Here is a 16,826-nt window from a genome sequence, read left to right as displayed (position 1 = left end):
TTCCCATGGTTTGAGAGTGTTACTAATAGATTTTGTTATTGGTTGATGTGAGCTACAGAAGTATTTCAGTGAAAATAATTTATACCTCAAATATTCTTTATGCCCAACACAAAAATTAAGGAGTTCTCTAAACCTGTTTATTCATTAATTCAAGTTTGGGAATATTAAATGAATCAATTTGAACATGAACACTAAACTGCCACATTTTTTCTTCTGTGCTTTCACTTCTCAGTTACTGAAATTTTAATAGATAGAATAGAAATAATATATTAGCAAACAGGGAGATATATAACATTTTGATGTCGGTAAATTAACTTTGGAGTGAATTACACTAATGTAAGCACAGCAGCACCACTAGAGTTAAGATGCACAGCATAGGGAAGGTACCAGTGTTCCAAGAGTCAGGTATTGGGTTAAAAATAATTTCCTTATGGTTAATTTGTGTTCAAAGTCCTCCCCCCCCCCACTTCTTCCTGTTTATATATGGTCAAGTCTATATGTAATTAAGGAGAAGCACCGACTTAAATGTGTTTGTACATTGTGTAATTATTCTCAACATTTGTTTAATGGTCCCAAAATAACTGTCTCCGAGAAGTGATACTTTATATTCCTGATACGTTGTCAATACAAAAAAAAAAAATCTTATATAACTCGAATGTTTTTCAGGCAACTTGAAAACCTGGGAAATGTATAGTGAATAAATACGGCCACCTTTTCTGGGTCCCCAAAGAACACCTCAAAGGGTATTGCCTTTTCCTAGACCATGGAAAAGAACCGGGAAAACGGACAGAATATGTTGTAATGCTACAGATTCTCCTGTGGTTTCAAAAACAATGCTGCACGACCACCCAGTCTTGGCCCTTGTACAGTTTAATTCTGGACACTTGAAAGTTTTAACCTCCGAGAGAGCCCCAACTGGAAAAGAGTTCGCCGCAGACACTGGGTTTGCGCAGCCCACTTTAGTGGTTTCCAGATCTGGGCCTTCGCCGCTCCTCCAGAAACGGTGGCGCGCTGGAGAAACGCGAGCCCGCCCTCCGGAAGAAGTTGCATTTGCGAGCCCCGAGCCTGAGTCGTCTTAGACTCCATCGCCAATTAGGAAACAATTATTACCAACAAACGTGGCCTCGCCGCCGGTGACCTTAGCAGGACGACAGCCTAAGGCAGGGGGAAGCCGGTTCGCCAGCCGCTTCCCACTCCCCCTTCCCTGCCCCCCACTTCTCTCCCTTCCCCCTCCCCCTCCCCGTCGCGGCGTCTGACGTCCCGCGCGTCGGGGCGGCGGAGCTGCGCGGAGAGCCAGACGGGCCGCAGCGCGGTAAGGCCGAGTAACACCCGCGGGCTGCGAGGCTGTGGGCTGAAAAACCCAGCGGAGCCGGCTGGCCCGCGGCTTTCGGAGGGCGGGAGGGCCACAAAGCATTAGAGGAGGGAGGCGTTGGGCTGTTGGTGCAGCGGCCGGCCAAAGAGGAAGTCATTGGCGCCCTGTGGCCGCCTCTAGGGTTCCGCGCGGCCCGCCAAGGAGGTGGACACGCCCGGGCCGGGTCTCGTCCGGTCTAGTCCGGTCCATTCCGAGGTGTGTGCGGGGCCTCGGTACAGGCCTTTGACGTAGCAGTGTGCCCCGGGGCCTTCAGCCCAGTTTTCTTTCAAATGAAGTAAAGTAAAATAAATGTTTCTCCGTTCAGGTGTAAAGAAAAAAATGACAATCCAATGGGTGGCAGTTGCAACCTTTCTTTATGCCGAAATAGGACTCATTTTACTCTTCTGTCTACCTTTTATTCCTCCTCAGAGGTAGGAAACTTTCAAATCTTAAAAATACTAAATATTGGATTAGCTCCTTTAGGCTGCAGTGTGATACGGAAAGGTTTTCTTAAGATTGAAAAGTTTTCAGAGCCCGCTGTGCAAAGAGTATTCTTTTAAAAACTTACTTAACAGATTAGAACTGTTTCATGACAATATCTATTTAAAATTTATAAAACTTTATTATGTGTACAAATGATAATTTTTTCCTCCCTTCTCAAAGGAAAGAAGCTGAGTGCGAGTACTTCTGATTCTGTTGATTACATACTTTTGATACTTGCCCTGTCTTGTCATGAGGTTTTACCTTTGTTTTATTGCCCTGAATTGAAGCAGTGGAATAAAAAAATTATATTTACAATACAGCATGTATTTTAAAAAATGTTAAATTGAGGCAGTGGAATGGCAATTTAGAAACCAAAGCCTGTAAGTTCTTTAGTTTTGGCCTTATGTAAACTATGTAAAATGATGGCATTTTATTACTTTTTATTCCACTCAATGTATTAAAAGGGCCAAATGTGAAAGCTATCAGACAATGTATTAACATTATTTCTTTAGTAAAGGACCTTTTAAGATCTTTAAGAACAGAAATTTCAACCCAAACGTTAACACACTTTACCTTTAATAATCTACTCATTAGGGGGTTAGTTTTAGATCCAGGAACTTGATGGTATGGATAGTAAAACAGATTTGTAATAAAATGTTACAAGATATTTGTTTATACTCATGACTTACAAGAAAATATTTCATAAGTGAGATCCTAGAAATATCTTCTTAAACTACACTGTAGTAAAATAATGGGACTCGATGAAACTTTAGAAAGTTTTACCATGGCTCGAGGTCTAGGTAGTCTTTCACAACTCTTTACTTGCTCATTATCTACGTGGTTCAACTCACTTCTGTCTTTGCCTATCAACTATATCATTGTTGTTTTGTTATTGATGGTTTTTTTTTCCTTACTAAAGAAAAAAATCATATTGTAAGTGGGGAGGGAATCTTCAGTTATCTCATCCAACCCAGCTCATTCCTTAGATCACATACTGAGACCCAGAGAAGGCAAATGGCCTAACCAAGATCACCTACGTGGTCAGCAGCAAATTCCAAACAAGAATCTTGCTTTCAGTCCAGTGCTGCTGCTTCATCATACTGCCTCTCATTTTAAACCCTCCATAATGCCTCTTTTGATTTTTGTTAGTATTTGCATCAATGGACTCCTATATATTCAAACTTTGCTTCATTTATATATACAAGAGAAAGATCTTGTTTGGGAACATCCAATATACAAGTAAGGCTTGAAGATTTGCAAAGAAAAAAAAAAACAGTGCTGCTTCAGTTGATCTTTCTCCATCAAAGTGATTCATAATTGGAGATCAGCCTTTTTCTTTCTTCCAAATATTTTTTATATCCATCAGGATCAAATAGCTGTTACATTGATGTGGGTGTTTGGGCACATGATATATAAATATTCTCATGTACAAATACACATAAGAAAATATGGCATATTTACACACAAATAACTTATACTATGTCCCTTTTCTTTGTGTATACACATCTTTTGACCTTTTATATGTGTATCTTCATAATCTTCAACAAAAAAGTTTTGGTCTTTTCTCATATAACCCAGTCATAAAAGGCACAGGCTCAAAATAACTCCCTGGGTATGTATCCCAGTTCTCTGGTATTATTTATTAACTGTGTGACATTGGGCAAGTTATTGACTCTCTCCAGCTAGTTTCCCCTTCTATAAAATGGAAATAGTACTGTCTATTATATAATATTATTGTTAGACCAGGATGCAAGAAAAGACCACTAACTCCAATTAAAATCAAATTAAAGCAAGCTTATTATTTCGACCGGCCGGGCTGCCTCTCCCTCCCAAAACGGCGGGAACAAGACAGCACCCCAGCTTTCCTGAAGCCCAGCTTTATAGCCCAGAAAGTTACACAAAGGGGGGTTACAGATAACAGAACTCTGACAAGCATCACACTAATGGTAGTTTGCATTTTTTGCTGGCCCCAACATCAGAATTTATGAGGACCATTAGAGCCTCAGAGAGGGTCGTTGTCTGGCCAGGGAAGGCAAATATTTATGAGGTGTCACTAAGTTTCAGAGAGGGCTGCTATCTGGTCAGAGAGCCAGGCATGGGTGAGTTCAAGGCACAGGCAGGCATTCCAAGCAGGTTCAGAATTTGCAGTAATTTATAGTAAAGCCGAAATTATCTTTTCATGGTTTTGTGGGGAGATGCCCAATTTTAAGAAAAGATCAGGTTGGGTCTATCAATTATATTATATAAAAGTATATTATATAATAAGACCTCTTACTCCTGAAGTGATAATGCCTCATATGGTAATTGTATTAATTAAGTAGGATAGCTGTGTAGGATTGCTTAGAACCAATAATATAGCAAGGTTTAGGTGCTCTTGAATTGAGTCTTCCTATTAATTGCTGGTTGTTCCCTATAGAGAGTCACTTCCATTCCCTCTTGTATTGACCTTTGAAATGAGGTTAAGTGAATTTACATTTGGACATAGATCAAGGTATTACCACTTATGTTCTTGTTTTAAAAGAGTTTTGTAATATAAAATAAAAGTTTTGTAATATAGAATTTGAATAGCACCTGTATAAAAATACTTAATTCTAAGTATAGAAATAAGTATAGAAGTATATTCTTAGAACTAATTTAGAACAAATAAAAAATTAAATAAAAAGAAAGTATAGAGGCAAAAAATGTTCCATCTGTTATCAATCCCTTTTCCCATCAACTTCAAGTCATTAATATTTAGAGTTGTTTACAAATTTTACCAGTGAATAATTTGTCGTAATCTTAAATTAAAATTATTTTTAAAGATTATAAGTTGCTTGAAATGTAGTTAATGCTTCCTACCTTTATTTGTCTCCTTTGGACTCAGTTAATGTGTTTTTTAATTTAAAATCCTCTTATACAAAGTTTGTTACCTTTCAAATTATAAGATGGATCATTTTGTCACTCTTTGCCATTTATTGCTCATTCCTTCTTAACGCTTGTGTTTACTTCTACTGCCTATTCCACCTAGACTGTTTCCCTCATCTCATTCCTCTGTGTTCAGATCTTGATCTGGGTAGTAGGTAAATTACATAGATATAAACATACGTAAAAATTTATCAAGCTATATAAGATTTTTTTCACTTTTTTATATATTTAGTACCTCAATTTTTTAATTCTCATGATTAAAATAGAGAAACATCTTTATTTGGAGTAGATATTAAAAGTATATTATATAAAAATAAATATACAGAGAAACTTCTTACTCCTGAAATGGTGCTAATTTTTGGACCAATAGACTTTTGTCATTTCTGAGTCATCACTCTGACTAGAAAAGATGATATAAATAGCTTTGATCAACAATACAACATTTTACTGTTAAGAATTCCTTTTTTTAATTGGGTGTGGTGGTACACACCTATAATCCCAGCTGCTCAGGAGGATGAAGCAAGATGATCTCAATTTTAGAGACAGCCTGGGCAACACTGCATTACTGTATCCAAAAAACAAAGCCTTTTTTTTTTTTTAAGCTGCCAGACAGAAGATAATCAAATGTCAGATTATTATTAAATTTGAGAGAGTTCTCTATTTCATGAATATTAAATTTCTCTATTTCTTTTTTTCTATCTTTATTTGTATCCCTTGGACTCAGTTGATGGACCTTGATTTTATTTATTTATTTCTATGCAGTGGTGAGGATTGAACCCAGTGCCTCACACATTAGGCAAGCACTGTACCACTGTGCCACAATCCCAGCCCTCTATTTGTTTTTACTTGTCACACTACCACAAAAATGTTACTTATTTAGAAAGTATTTCAAAACCGCCTTTTAAAAAATATATATATATATATATATATATATATATATATACCTAATGTAATTATATTGCTTTGCAGATGGCAGAAGATTTTTTCATTTAATGTTTGGGGTAAAATTGCAACTTTTTGGAACAAGGCTTTTCTTACCATTATAATCCTATTGATTGTTCTGTTTCTAGGTAAGTACTAGTACTGATCCCTCCTTTGAATAAACATAACTCTAGTTGTTTTTTAATGAATTTCTTGATTTTTAGTTATGTTGATGTTGATATTGGCATGTAGTTGAATTTATATATATATTGATAGATATTGATTTTTTGCCACAATTTTTATTGGTCCACTACAGTTGTGCATAATAATGGGATTTGCTGTTACAATGAATCCCACTTATGTATATGATTATAATACACTATAATACATTATAATAATAGAAGGGAGATCAGTACAGCAAGCAAATTGAGGGAGGAAAGAAAAGGGAAGGTGGTGAGGACTGAGATTGATCAAATTATATGCATATATAGAGAGATATAACAAATCCCACTAGTATGTATCTTTATAATGTGCCTATTAGAAATAATTTTAAAACCCAAGCAAATTGTATGTAATTGGCTTCAGGCTATGTGCATAAGGTTTGTATAAAAATTAAATGAATCTCATGTGACTTTAAAATATCTTAACATGTACATGCAAATATTTAAAATGAGTAAATCCCAAATACTTCTGAATATAAGCATTTCAGATTAAGAACACTCTAACTGGTGATAGTTTTCAGCAAGTTTGAAATTTTTATTTTAGAAGTTAAAAGGGCTTTAAAGTTTTTAATCAAAACAAATTCTGTAAGTCTTCATAATCACCATGTTTTTTAGAAGTAACTGAGTTCAAACAGACTGTGAATTTTGTCTCAAAGTGTTATAAAAAATAAATTCAAATGATTGTCAAAGTGGCCTCAATTTTCTAACTGGAATCTCTTTTCTCATGTGGCAAAAACTTCCCCAGGAATGCTAATGGTCACATGAAGGGAGCATTCGAACTTGTTGTACCTCTTTTGGCTTTAAAACATTTAAGATGGTTGCCTTCTCTAGAACATGAAAGAATCCAGTGATTAAGAATAACTAACTATGAAATTCTAATTTTACAATGCACTAAACATATGTGCTGGTATCTATTTTGCACTAGAAAGAAATAGTTCACCTGGAACTGAGACCTGTCAGAACTGAAAAAATCAAAGGAACAGCTATTTGAAAATTTCCAATAATAGGTGTAATCCAATTGTTAGTCAGGGAAGTATATGCCACCATATAGATATATAGTATATGCCACCATAGATCAAATCCCATTTTAACAAACCTGTTAAATATTTCTAAAATTGTAGTTATTTAAAGTAATAGTAGCTACAAAAAATGCTAATACTATAAGAAAAATAGGATCATCTCTTGGAGTTGATGGTAATGGTATATTGCATTAAATTACTGTCAATAGGTGAAATTTTAGTCATTCTTAAGGATAGAGTAAAAGGTAAAAGTTTGTAGTATAGCTAGAAAGACAATACAATGACCAATGACAGTCCATGCTGGCAGCTGGAAGTTCCAGCAAGTCCATGCTGGATTTTTTTTTTTAATGCTATGGTAACCTACCAAAATTATTGAACTGATCCAATCAGTTACCCAATTTAAGTATTATATATCCAAAAACTACAGAGATGTAATCATCTGACGAATGTCCATTATGTAATTCTCAGCTTGAAAAAAAAATCTACAAAAGACATCTTGGGGACAAATGAAAAGCCAGATAACCCAATTCAAAAATGGATGAAGGAACTAAACAGACATTTCTATAATGTCTAATCTATCACAATCACTACTTACTTACCCTCCAGGTGCTAAAAAAGGAAAGAGAGCCCCCTACATAAAGTCAATTATTAAAAAGTTTGATCAGTTACTCTAAAACTGCTTCTCTTTCTTTAATGATTTTATATTCTTAAAAACAAAGTATTTTCTCTTTTACTATAATAGATGCTGTGAGAGAAGTAAGGAAATATGCCTCTATTCATACCATTGACAAGAGCTCAACTAGCAAACTTGGTGCCTATGAACATACACAGATGAAACTTTTTAGGTCTCAAAGAAATCTTTACATTTCTGGATTTTCATTATTTTTTTGGCTGTAAGTAAAAAAAAAAAAAGTTGAATCACAATTTTAACACATTGTTTAGGTTTCTTTCTCTCTCTCACTTTTTCCACATATGTGAAGACTTTTTTTTACTAATATCTTCATAAAGGAACTCAGGTGAAATGACCAAATGGCAAGTAATTGTTACTGTTTATAGGTTTGCTAATTCCATAGGACCTTGCTTGATCTGGCCCCTGTCTCTCTCTGTCTAGCCTTTCTTTGTACTCTTTTCTAATACTTACCATACATTCCAGCCACACTCACCTTCACTATTCACTCTTTCTTAGAACAAATGAGTTGTGGTGTAGCCAGCTCCTTTCCATGTTAGTGTCTTCACACAAGCTATTTCTTCTACCAGAACACCCTTTCCTTTCCCTGTTTTCCTTTCCCTTGCTCATTCTTTAGACTTTCTCAGAGAAGCCCTCTGTGGCCATCAGTCCCCCAAAAAGTAGGTAGGTCTTCTGTTATATTCTCTCTTACATGTATATACTTTTGTTCCTAGTATCATTTACAATTGTAATTAAATACTGTTTTGGTCCTCCAACTAGAACCTAAACTCTTTGAAGGCAGGGACTTAATTCATTTTCTGCTGTGTCCCAAGTGCCTAGCATAGTGTTTAATACTTAGCAGTTCCTCAGTAAACATCACTGAATGAATAATTGAAGAGATCAATTATAATTTCTAACAATGGAAGTTACCATGAACAGATGTGAATGAGCAGTTTTTAGGCTCCGTCAAATGTATACAATGCCTTTAAATACCATTTTTTGAACTGGTCAGAAAAAAATGGGTTTTCATTTTGGCCTTACTGTCTGATATTCATGCTAAAGAGCTGTACTAGAAAATAATTTGAAAAGTATCACTGTATGCGCAAGGCCCTAGGTTCTGTCTCCAGCACTGCAAAACAAAATAAGAGAAAAAAGTACCACTGAAACTATTCTAAATGCTAGTCTTCTAACAGAGATTTCAAAGGAATAAGACACAGGCTTGTTTTAACTAAGAGACTTGGATTAAATATATATGTACTTATATACATACATTATAAATATATATATATATATATATATATATTCCATTTAAACATCACTTTCTCCACCACCCACACCTGTGTACCTTATAGGGAATCATTTGATAATGGCTCTTTGATTTAAAGTCACAGTTACTGATTGATCTAGTGATGCATTATTATGATTTTTTTTTTCCTCAGAGTGTTGAGACGTCTGGTTACACTTATAACTCAGCTGGCAAAAGAACTCTCAAACAAAGAAATGCTTAAAAGTCAAGCAGAAAATACTAATAAGGCTGCCAAAAGATTCATGGAAGAGAATGAAAAACTAAAAAGGGTATTTAATCTTTTTTGTAACAGTTCATATGAATATTATTGATATTGTTGTTGAACAATAATGTTCTGTAGAATGATTATATCGAAAGTACCTTTACTATTCTCTTAGTTTACTTGTTCTCACGTCTCTCGTCCATAGTAAATTAATATCATTGGACCTATTTCTTATGATTCAAAGAGAAAACATTCTGAGGTTATGAATTTTAATTTCTTCATTACCATTAATCTTACTTCATTACCCAAACTAAATCTTTGTGATTCTGTTTCCTTTTCTTTTTCAATTAAAGTATGATTGGTTGTATAAAAAGCAGAGAGAGGTCATTGGTTGTAGATTGATGATTGCTCATAATAGTTTAAATCTTTATTTTGGTGATGCTAATGATATTCCTACTTTGAGAATCCTATATTATCCTTCCCCTTACATTCAGTGTGGATTAGGTACTGGTGTTTTTTCCATTGACCAAAAAGAACAAATGGAAAAATGAAAGATACAAAATTACTTTGGATATCTTTTTTTCTAAAGAAATTTAAAATTTAGGAGTCAGGTTTCAATGCTTCAGTGTTGTCAGTTCATATTAAGTCCCATTAGTTTCACTCATTCTCCTTAGAAAAAAGAGAAGAGAAACACATTTTCTTGAAGAAATCATTCCTAAAATAATGCAATAATATTATTTTTTTAATATTTTTTAAATTGTAGATGGACAAATACCTTTACTTTATTTGTTTTATTAATTTATTTATTTTTGTGGTGCCAGGGATCAAACCCAGTGCCTTACACATGTTAGGCAAGCGCTCTACCACTGATCCACATCCACATCCCAAAATTATTTTTCTCTTGTGAATTAAAGAAATGCAAACAGTCATTATCATTACACCAAGTTATAGTTAGGTATAAAGTATTTTGAGTCAAGCAATAGAAAATTAAAGTCCTTGTCTAAATCTTAATGTTCAGTCTCTTACAGAAAGGATAATTAGCACCCCCTTTCATCAATTCTAAATAAGTTAGCTATGCATGATACAGAATAAAGCTTTCTAAAACCTATTAAATGAGGCAACAACTAATTGCAAAAAATTGTAATGACTCTCCATTATTATGGTCACATCTTCAAAGCCCATATTTTATTTTTTATATCTGCATCATTTATACTGTAACAAAAAAGGTAAAGAAAGATCTCTGTTCATAGAAACAGAATTCAGAAGTCTTTCTTTTGAGTAGATTGTTAGCATGTGTTAAGGAAACTTTTGGAGTACAAGAACCAGTTTATATTTTGATTTGCTCTATTTCAAAAAGTCATTGATCTATCAAAGTCTTGTAAATTTGCTTTGGTATTTTCTGTATTCAGAAGCAAGCAATATGTCATTTTCTTTTTTGGAATGTATCAGCAGCACAGTCAAGCACTTTATTTTGTGCTTTAATGTTACTTGCATCGTTTTTTTATCCTTTGATCTCATTTCCCAATAATAGAAAACAAAATACAGTCCTCTAAGCTTTGATTAACTTATGATGGCTAAATTCAAAAGTACATAGCCTCATTTTTATGAAAAGACTTCTTGGATGCTCATATTGATTGTAAATTATATACATCATATCAGAGTAATGAATTATAACTACTGTAAGGACATTTACTTTTTCATCTTCAGTTGTCTTTCTCTTTACTGCTCAACTCTACAAAAATGTAAAGTATTTAAAGTTTTGAAACTGTTACTTTTCCCATGTACACCATAATTAGTGCACTTAAATTTCCCTTATTCTTCAAAAAAAAAAATCACTTTCCTCAAAATATTTTTGGAGCTTTGCTTTTGGAAATTGTTTTCAAGTCTGTTACCCCAAGGAAGGAAATCTATTTTATGGTCACTGATTCCTTGACCTCCCACAGTTTCTTGTTTTTTTATTTTCCTTTCCTTTGGTTCCATGCTGTCCTGGTTCCCTGCTTCCTACATAGCTGAGACCTATTCAGTGGTGCTGGATCATCAGATGAAGCACAGATAATGCAGGACTAAGGCTAGTATACAGTGGGACGAAAGTCTGTGAACTAGACCAAAATACTCTCAGTGCTCAGAATGTAACTAATTGACCAATAAAATAAAAGCCATAGGTGAAAATATAAAGGATGGCTTTGATTTCAGGTACTTGTGGATTTTGAAATATTAGCTAAGGAAAAATAAAACTTTCTCTTTGTTCTCTATCAGAGGCATGTTATGTAGTAGAAAGCTCATTATCTTGAGATCTAAGAGACTTGGGTACCAGTCCCTGCAGTTAAGTAATTAGCAATTAATTAAGTAAGTAAGTAATTAAGTAATTAGCAATGTGACCTGGGATGTTACTTGTGTGTTCTGGTCTTAAAGTTTCCTTATCTGTAAATAATAGTTAACAACATGTCAAGTATTGCTTCAAATGCTAGACAGTAAGGTATTAACTCTCTTAATTCTCATAACAATCCTGTGAGTTTTATATTTTATTATCTGCATTTTATAGATGAAGAAACAGGCCTAGAAAGGCTAAGTAACTTGCACAAAATCAAGTTTTCTGTTACTCAGAAAATTGGAAACTAAGCAGCCTGACACTAGAATCCACATTTAAAACCACTTTGTTTTCTGCCCTCAATTCCTATCCTGTTATTAAAATGACTTGTAGTGGGCTGAGGTTGTGCTCAGAGTGCTTGCCTAGCATGTGTGAGGCACTGGATTCGATTCTCAGCTCCACATATAAATAAAGGAATAAAATAAAGATTCATCAACAACTAAAAAAAAATTGTTTTAAAAAAATGAAGTTTGAGCCTTTTCTGTTCTGCCTCTCAGTTGAAGGAAATAATTACAAAAATAAAACTAAAACTAAGAAAAAAAACTCACTTTTAATTTAAGTGCTTTAAAATTAAAAAAAAAAAAAAAAAACAGTATAGAGTTTTACCTCGCACAGACTTTTTGTTCCAGTCACTTACCAAGGTGGGATGAGGTGAGTGGGACAGAGAATACTTATGTTCATGTAGCTGGTAGCTATTGAATTTCAGATTCTAGGGTCCCTGGTCTGTCTCCAAAGTGAAGTTACACATAATAAATTTGGATGATTTTACAGGTGCAGTAATGAAAGCTTATTTACAAGACTAACACAAATCCAACTTTTCCAAATCATTGCCATAATAATTCAAGTAGTCACTATAAACATTCCTGCAACTCAGTGATTCTTTTCCAATTTGAGTAATCACTAGAGATTTTATGAACTGAATTCAATGAAGTAACAGCTATAATTGTTTTGAACTTGAACTAAGCAACAAATTAAAAGACTTGGAGAAATTTTTTTTTCTTGTCTTGATTTTTAAAAAAAAATATTTTTTAATTTCAAAATTTTGAGTCTCCTTTAGTTCCAGAATATATTTTAATCCTTATTTCCCAAACATGATTTTAAGATTTTATGATATATTCAGTAGAGCTTTAATTCCTCCTCTGACTTGCCTAATTTTTGTTATAGTGCATTAGTACTATATTTGGTCTTGTGCAACAGTTTTTATGCTCATCTTTTCATTTCTACTAAAGTTACCTAAGAGTAGGAATCATGTTTCTCTTACAGCACCTTGGATTATAAAATATTTGCCTATAGTCATTGCTCAGTGGAAATTTGTAAGTTTTGTTTGTTGACCATATCAACTTACATTAAAAAATGAATCACTCTGCCCTTGAAATTCTTACCTCAGTCTGTGTAAAATTCTTGTGAGTTGCTCTTTTACCAGACCCTGGAAGCTGTCAGTATTAAGTTGTTGCCACTTTATTTAGTCCACTAACCCATGCTAGAGGTTACATATTTTAGTTTTTAAATGTTCATTTATTTATATTAGTAACTTAAATTCCTTAATATTTCTTTAAGTCAGCTTCCTAGTTCTAGTAACAGTGATAGTTTGTATCCATATAAATTATGGAATTTTTTACTTCATGATGTTTTTATTTTAATCAGTTGTTTCACTGTTGAGATCTTAATTTTTCCTGCCTAGAAAAGATAAGCTACAATTTTTCTAAAAGCCAGAATAGATTTCAAAATATAAATAACATTGTAAAGAATTAATTGCTGAGTAAAAATAATTTGGGGACTGCTCAATGAAAATTAGATAGAATTTTCCAGCCATAGATATGGCCCTGTCATTTTCCACTTATCCGTCTCCACCCTGACAACTTTATATTCTTACAAATTTGTCTGTATAAAAAAATAGTCTTGAGTGGACAGCTTTGCAACCAGAACACAATGGTTTTCTAATTACTGTCAACCTCTTATTTCCTTAGATTTATGCCATGCACTTAATTGAGGAAGAGAGATTCATGTTATTTACCTGAATAATTTTGAAAACATAATTCTAATTGTACCTTATCAAGAAATTCTTATTTTCATTTCAGATATTTTAGCCATAATACAAAGAAATATTTTTTGTGTGTGTCAATTATCAAGTTTCTGTTAGCAAAAGAAAATGGTAACCTTATAGAAAATTATAAAATATCTAAAAGGACAAAGAATAAAATAAAAACCAATAGCTTTAGATAGATTACTTGTTTCCCTTCCTATAAATTTTTTTTCTTGTCTTGATTTTTTAAAAATTATTTTTTAATTTCAAAATTTTGAGTCTCCTTTAGTTCCAGAATATATTTTAATCCTTATTTCCCAAACATGATTTTAAGATTATATAATATATTCAGTAGAGCTTTAATTAAGCTATCTAGCTATCTATCTAGCTATAAGCTATCTAGCTATAAGCTATCTAGCTATCTATCTAGCTATCTTAATCTAAGCTTACTTCTTCCTGTACCTCTCTTTTGTGATAGATTTTGAAAACCACAGATGAAGAACACACTTTGGAAACAGAAAATAAAAAACTAGTAGAAGACCAGGAAAAACTGAAAGCTGAATTAAAGAAGACTTTAGATGGTAACTTTGTGTGCATGTAAAAAAGTGAAAAGACTAGCATATTTTATGCTGTTACACTTCACTGTTTTTCCTAAAACAAAACTCATGCTTAAATGTCCTTTTGGCCAAAATACTAAGAATGACCTATTTATAAATTCCTGCTCAAATATGAAGATAAAACATTGCATCAGCTAAGAGAAACATGTTCTGTTATGTAGAGAAACATGTAGGTGTTTCAGATCTGTGTTGTAAATACAAATGTTCGTGCCTTAGTAGAAGAGCTATGTTCCTAAAAAGTTGCTTGTAAATACATTTTTGTAAAATGAATCCCATTTTTCTATCATCATGTATTACTACTTTCATAGAAACAAGTCACTAAGGTTAGTTTTGGATACAAAAAGATATATCGCTTATCCCAAGTTCTAATATTTCCTACCCACTAGATAAAAGGAAAGCATTCCTTGAAAGAGATGGATAGACGTAGAAGCAATAATCTGGGATGGCAGCTGAGAATTCAAGTGCTCCATTCCAAAATACATTGTACTGTAGGCTTGAATTGGAGTATCCCCAACTCCATTTCCATGAAGGCAGCTGTTTCTTCTACATTAAAAGAAAAAAAGTATTCTGACAGTATTTTCTTCCTAACCAAAATACAAAATAATATTCCCTGCAGCTGCATAGCACATCCCAAATCCAGTGTCATTATAGAAAACTCATGTTGTAAGTGTGTAGCTTAACCTCTGGCACATTTCTGCATATAGGAACAATTGTTCCTAACCTGTTAGCTAGATTCTGGGGAACTTGTCTTCCAGTCAGGATCAAGGTAATATGAATGCATAGACCATGTCCAATTTCAAATCACTTCTACTTTAATTTGGAGATAAGTTGGAGAATATTTGGTGACTGAATCTACCTATTTTCTGCCATTTGTAAGTTTAGGTTTCCTTTTAGTAGGTCTCAGTACAATAAAAGTTCCTTGAAATAATAACATGTTATTGTTAAACATCTATTTACATTCTTTGGATGAGATTTACTGCATCGAGATAAATTTGAATTTTAAATTGAAAGCCCAAAGATAAAAGCTAATTCTATAAATAATATGAAAATTCACAGGATATTTTATGATGCAAAAATTCTTTAAGCATTTTTTTTCTGTTTCTTATTTAAAGTTAAAAAAGGGGGGGGGGGGCAGTTTAGAGGCAGTAAGTTAAAAATAAATTACCCAGGCTGGTGTTGTGGCTCATTGGTAAAGGTTTGATTCTCAGCACCGCATAAAATAAATAAATAAATAAATAAACTGAACTTAAAAAAAAATTTAAGTAAATAAATAAATTACCCTTCTAGACAAAGTGGAATATTTGGTTGGTATGGTATAGCTCAAATTTGAGGAATCATATAGTTGGTAGTGATAAATATTCTACAGTTACAAAAAGTCTGGACATGATAAAAAAAATTTTAACATTTACATTAAAATTCAGTAGTCACCTACCCTCTGCAGTAGTCATTTGAGAAAAGAAAGTAGTATTCATTTTTTTTTTACTTAGCATAAAATGTTATTGCTAATCCTTTTAGAGAATTCATGGAGCCATTTCCAAGCCATCTTAAATGAGTAAAAAGAAAAGGAAAAGAAGGAAGGAAATTGTTTCAAAATCTTACTTTCTTTTATATCAGCCAAGGATCTTTTTTTTTATTTGTTCGTTTTAGTTATATATGACAGTAGAATGTATTTTGACGTATCAAATGTGCATGGAGTATGACTTTCCATTTTTGTGATTGTACATGCTGTGAAGTTCTAATAGTCATGTATTTATATATGAACGTAGGAAGGTTATTGATTCCTTTTCTTATAAACAGGTGGTACAAAAATAAAAGACAAGAATAAGCTGTAGGCTTTGTATGCCTCTCTTGACCCCTCTCAGGAAGCTTTAATTAGTTTCCTAAGTCTGACATAAATATCAGCTTAAATACTATATGAGTATTTCTTTAAAAGACAAATTTGGTGTTTGGAGAAAATGAACTCTTTGATAATATAGGCATTGTACTTGTAATCTGATAACAAGAAACAACAACTTCCGTGTTTGAAATGTAGACTACATAACTCCTTTCAAAGTGAGAAAGTATTGAGATAAAAGCGGATTTTACCTGTTTGAGTATGCCTGGTTTGGTTCCTGCAAGATATGTGATATTTTATGAAAACATCTTATTTACCCAAAGTTACTTTTTTAATATTCTTAATAACCTTGAGAAACTCAAAGGTCCCATTTCTAAAGAAGGCATTTTTTCAACCATGTTCTCTTCAACCAGTAAGATTCATGAAAGCAAGAATAAAGAAATTGTATCAATTAGAATTATGGATTTAGATTCATGCAGCAATATATTTTATATATAATATCACTCAAAAATATTCATTGATTCCTAAAAATTTAGGATATTATGGTGAAAAGTGTTTGAAAAGTTTTCAGTAAAGACTTTTATATTTGCAAATGTTGAGAGAGGCCAAGATATTTTCCATATGAATTTTCTTGCCTTTGGTGTTTCTTAAATTTAAGTGAAACATTTTCTCCCAAGTATATTAGTGGAACTGTAAATACAAAGTTTTATGTAAATTGATAAGTTCCAAATTAGAAAAGTGGCATTCTGAAGGCAGTTATTAAAAATGTTCTATCGTAGTGCCAAACTTCATCAGTTTTTAATTACCAGCTTAGATTTGACCAGTTAGTAAACTATTCCTGTACTTCAATGTAGTAATATCACTCTAGAGATTTAAAAGAGAGCATACATATCCCAAAGCACCTAATTTA

At 33.2% G+C, this 16,826-nt stretch overlaps 1 protein-coding gene across 1 annotated transcript in view; it reads left to right on the top strand.

Annotated features, from left to right (window-relative positions):
• Window positions 1-1,042: 1,042 nt before the first annotated feature.
• Window positions 1,043-16,826, top strand: part of Bcap29 (B cell receptor associated protein 29) — a 46,471-nt gene continuing 30,687 nt past the window's right edge. The window contains exons 1-6 of the mRNA XM_046422376.2: window positions 1,043-1,312; window positions 1,677-1,782; window positions 5,708-5,808; window positions 7,642-7,792; window positions 9,006-9,141; window positions 13,944-14,046. Of these exons, the coding sequence (XP_046278332.1) occupies window positions 1,691-1,782; window positions 5,708-5,808; window positions 7,642-7,792; window positions 9,006-9,141; window positions 13,944-14,046 (583 nt within the window). The 5' untranslated portion in view covers window positions 1,043-1,312; window positions 1,677-1,690. The remainder of the gene's footprint in view (window positions 1,313-1,676; window positions 1,783-5,707; window positions 5,809-7,641; window positions 7,793-9,005; window positions 9,142-13,943; window positions 14,047-16,826) is intronic.

The sequence above is a fragment of the Marmota monax genome, unplaced genomic scaffold (assembly GCF_021218885.2).
Source record: "Marmota monax isolate L192 unplaced genomic scaffold, Marmota_monax_Labrador192_F-V1.1 WCK01_AAM20220418_F8-fsc00027, whole genome shotgun sequence".
NCBI classification, from domain to species: domain Eukaryota; kingdom Metazoa; phylum Chordata; class Mammalia; order Rodentia; family Sciuridae; genus Marmota; species Marmota monax.
This window is presented reverse-complemented; position numbering and strand designations above follow the sequence as displayed.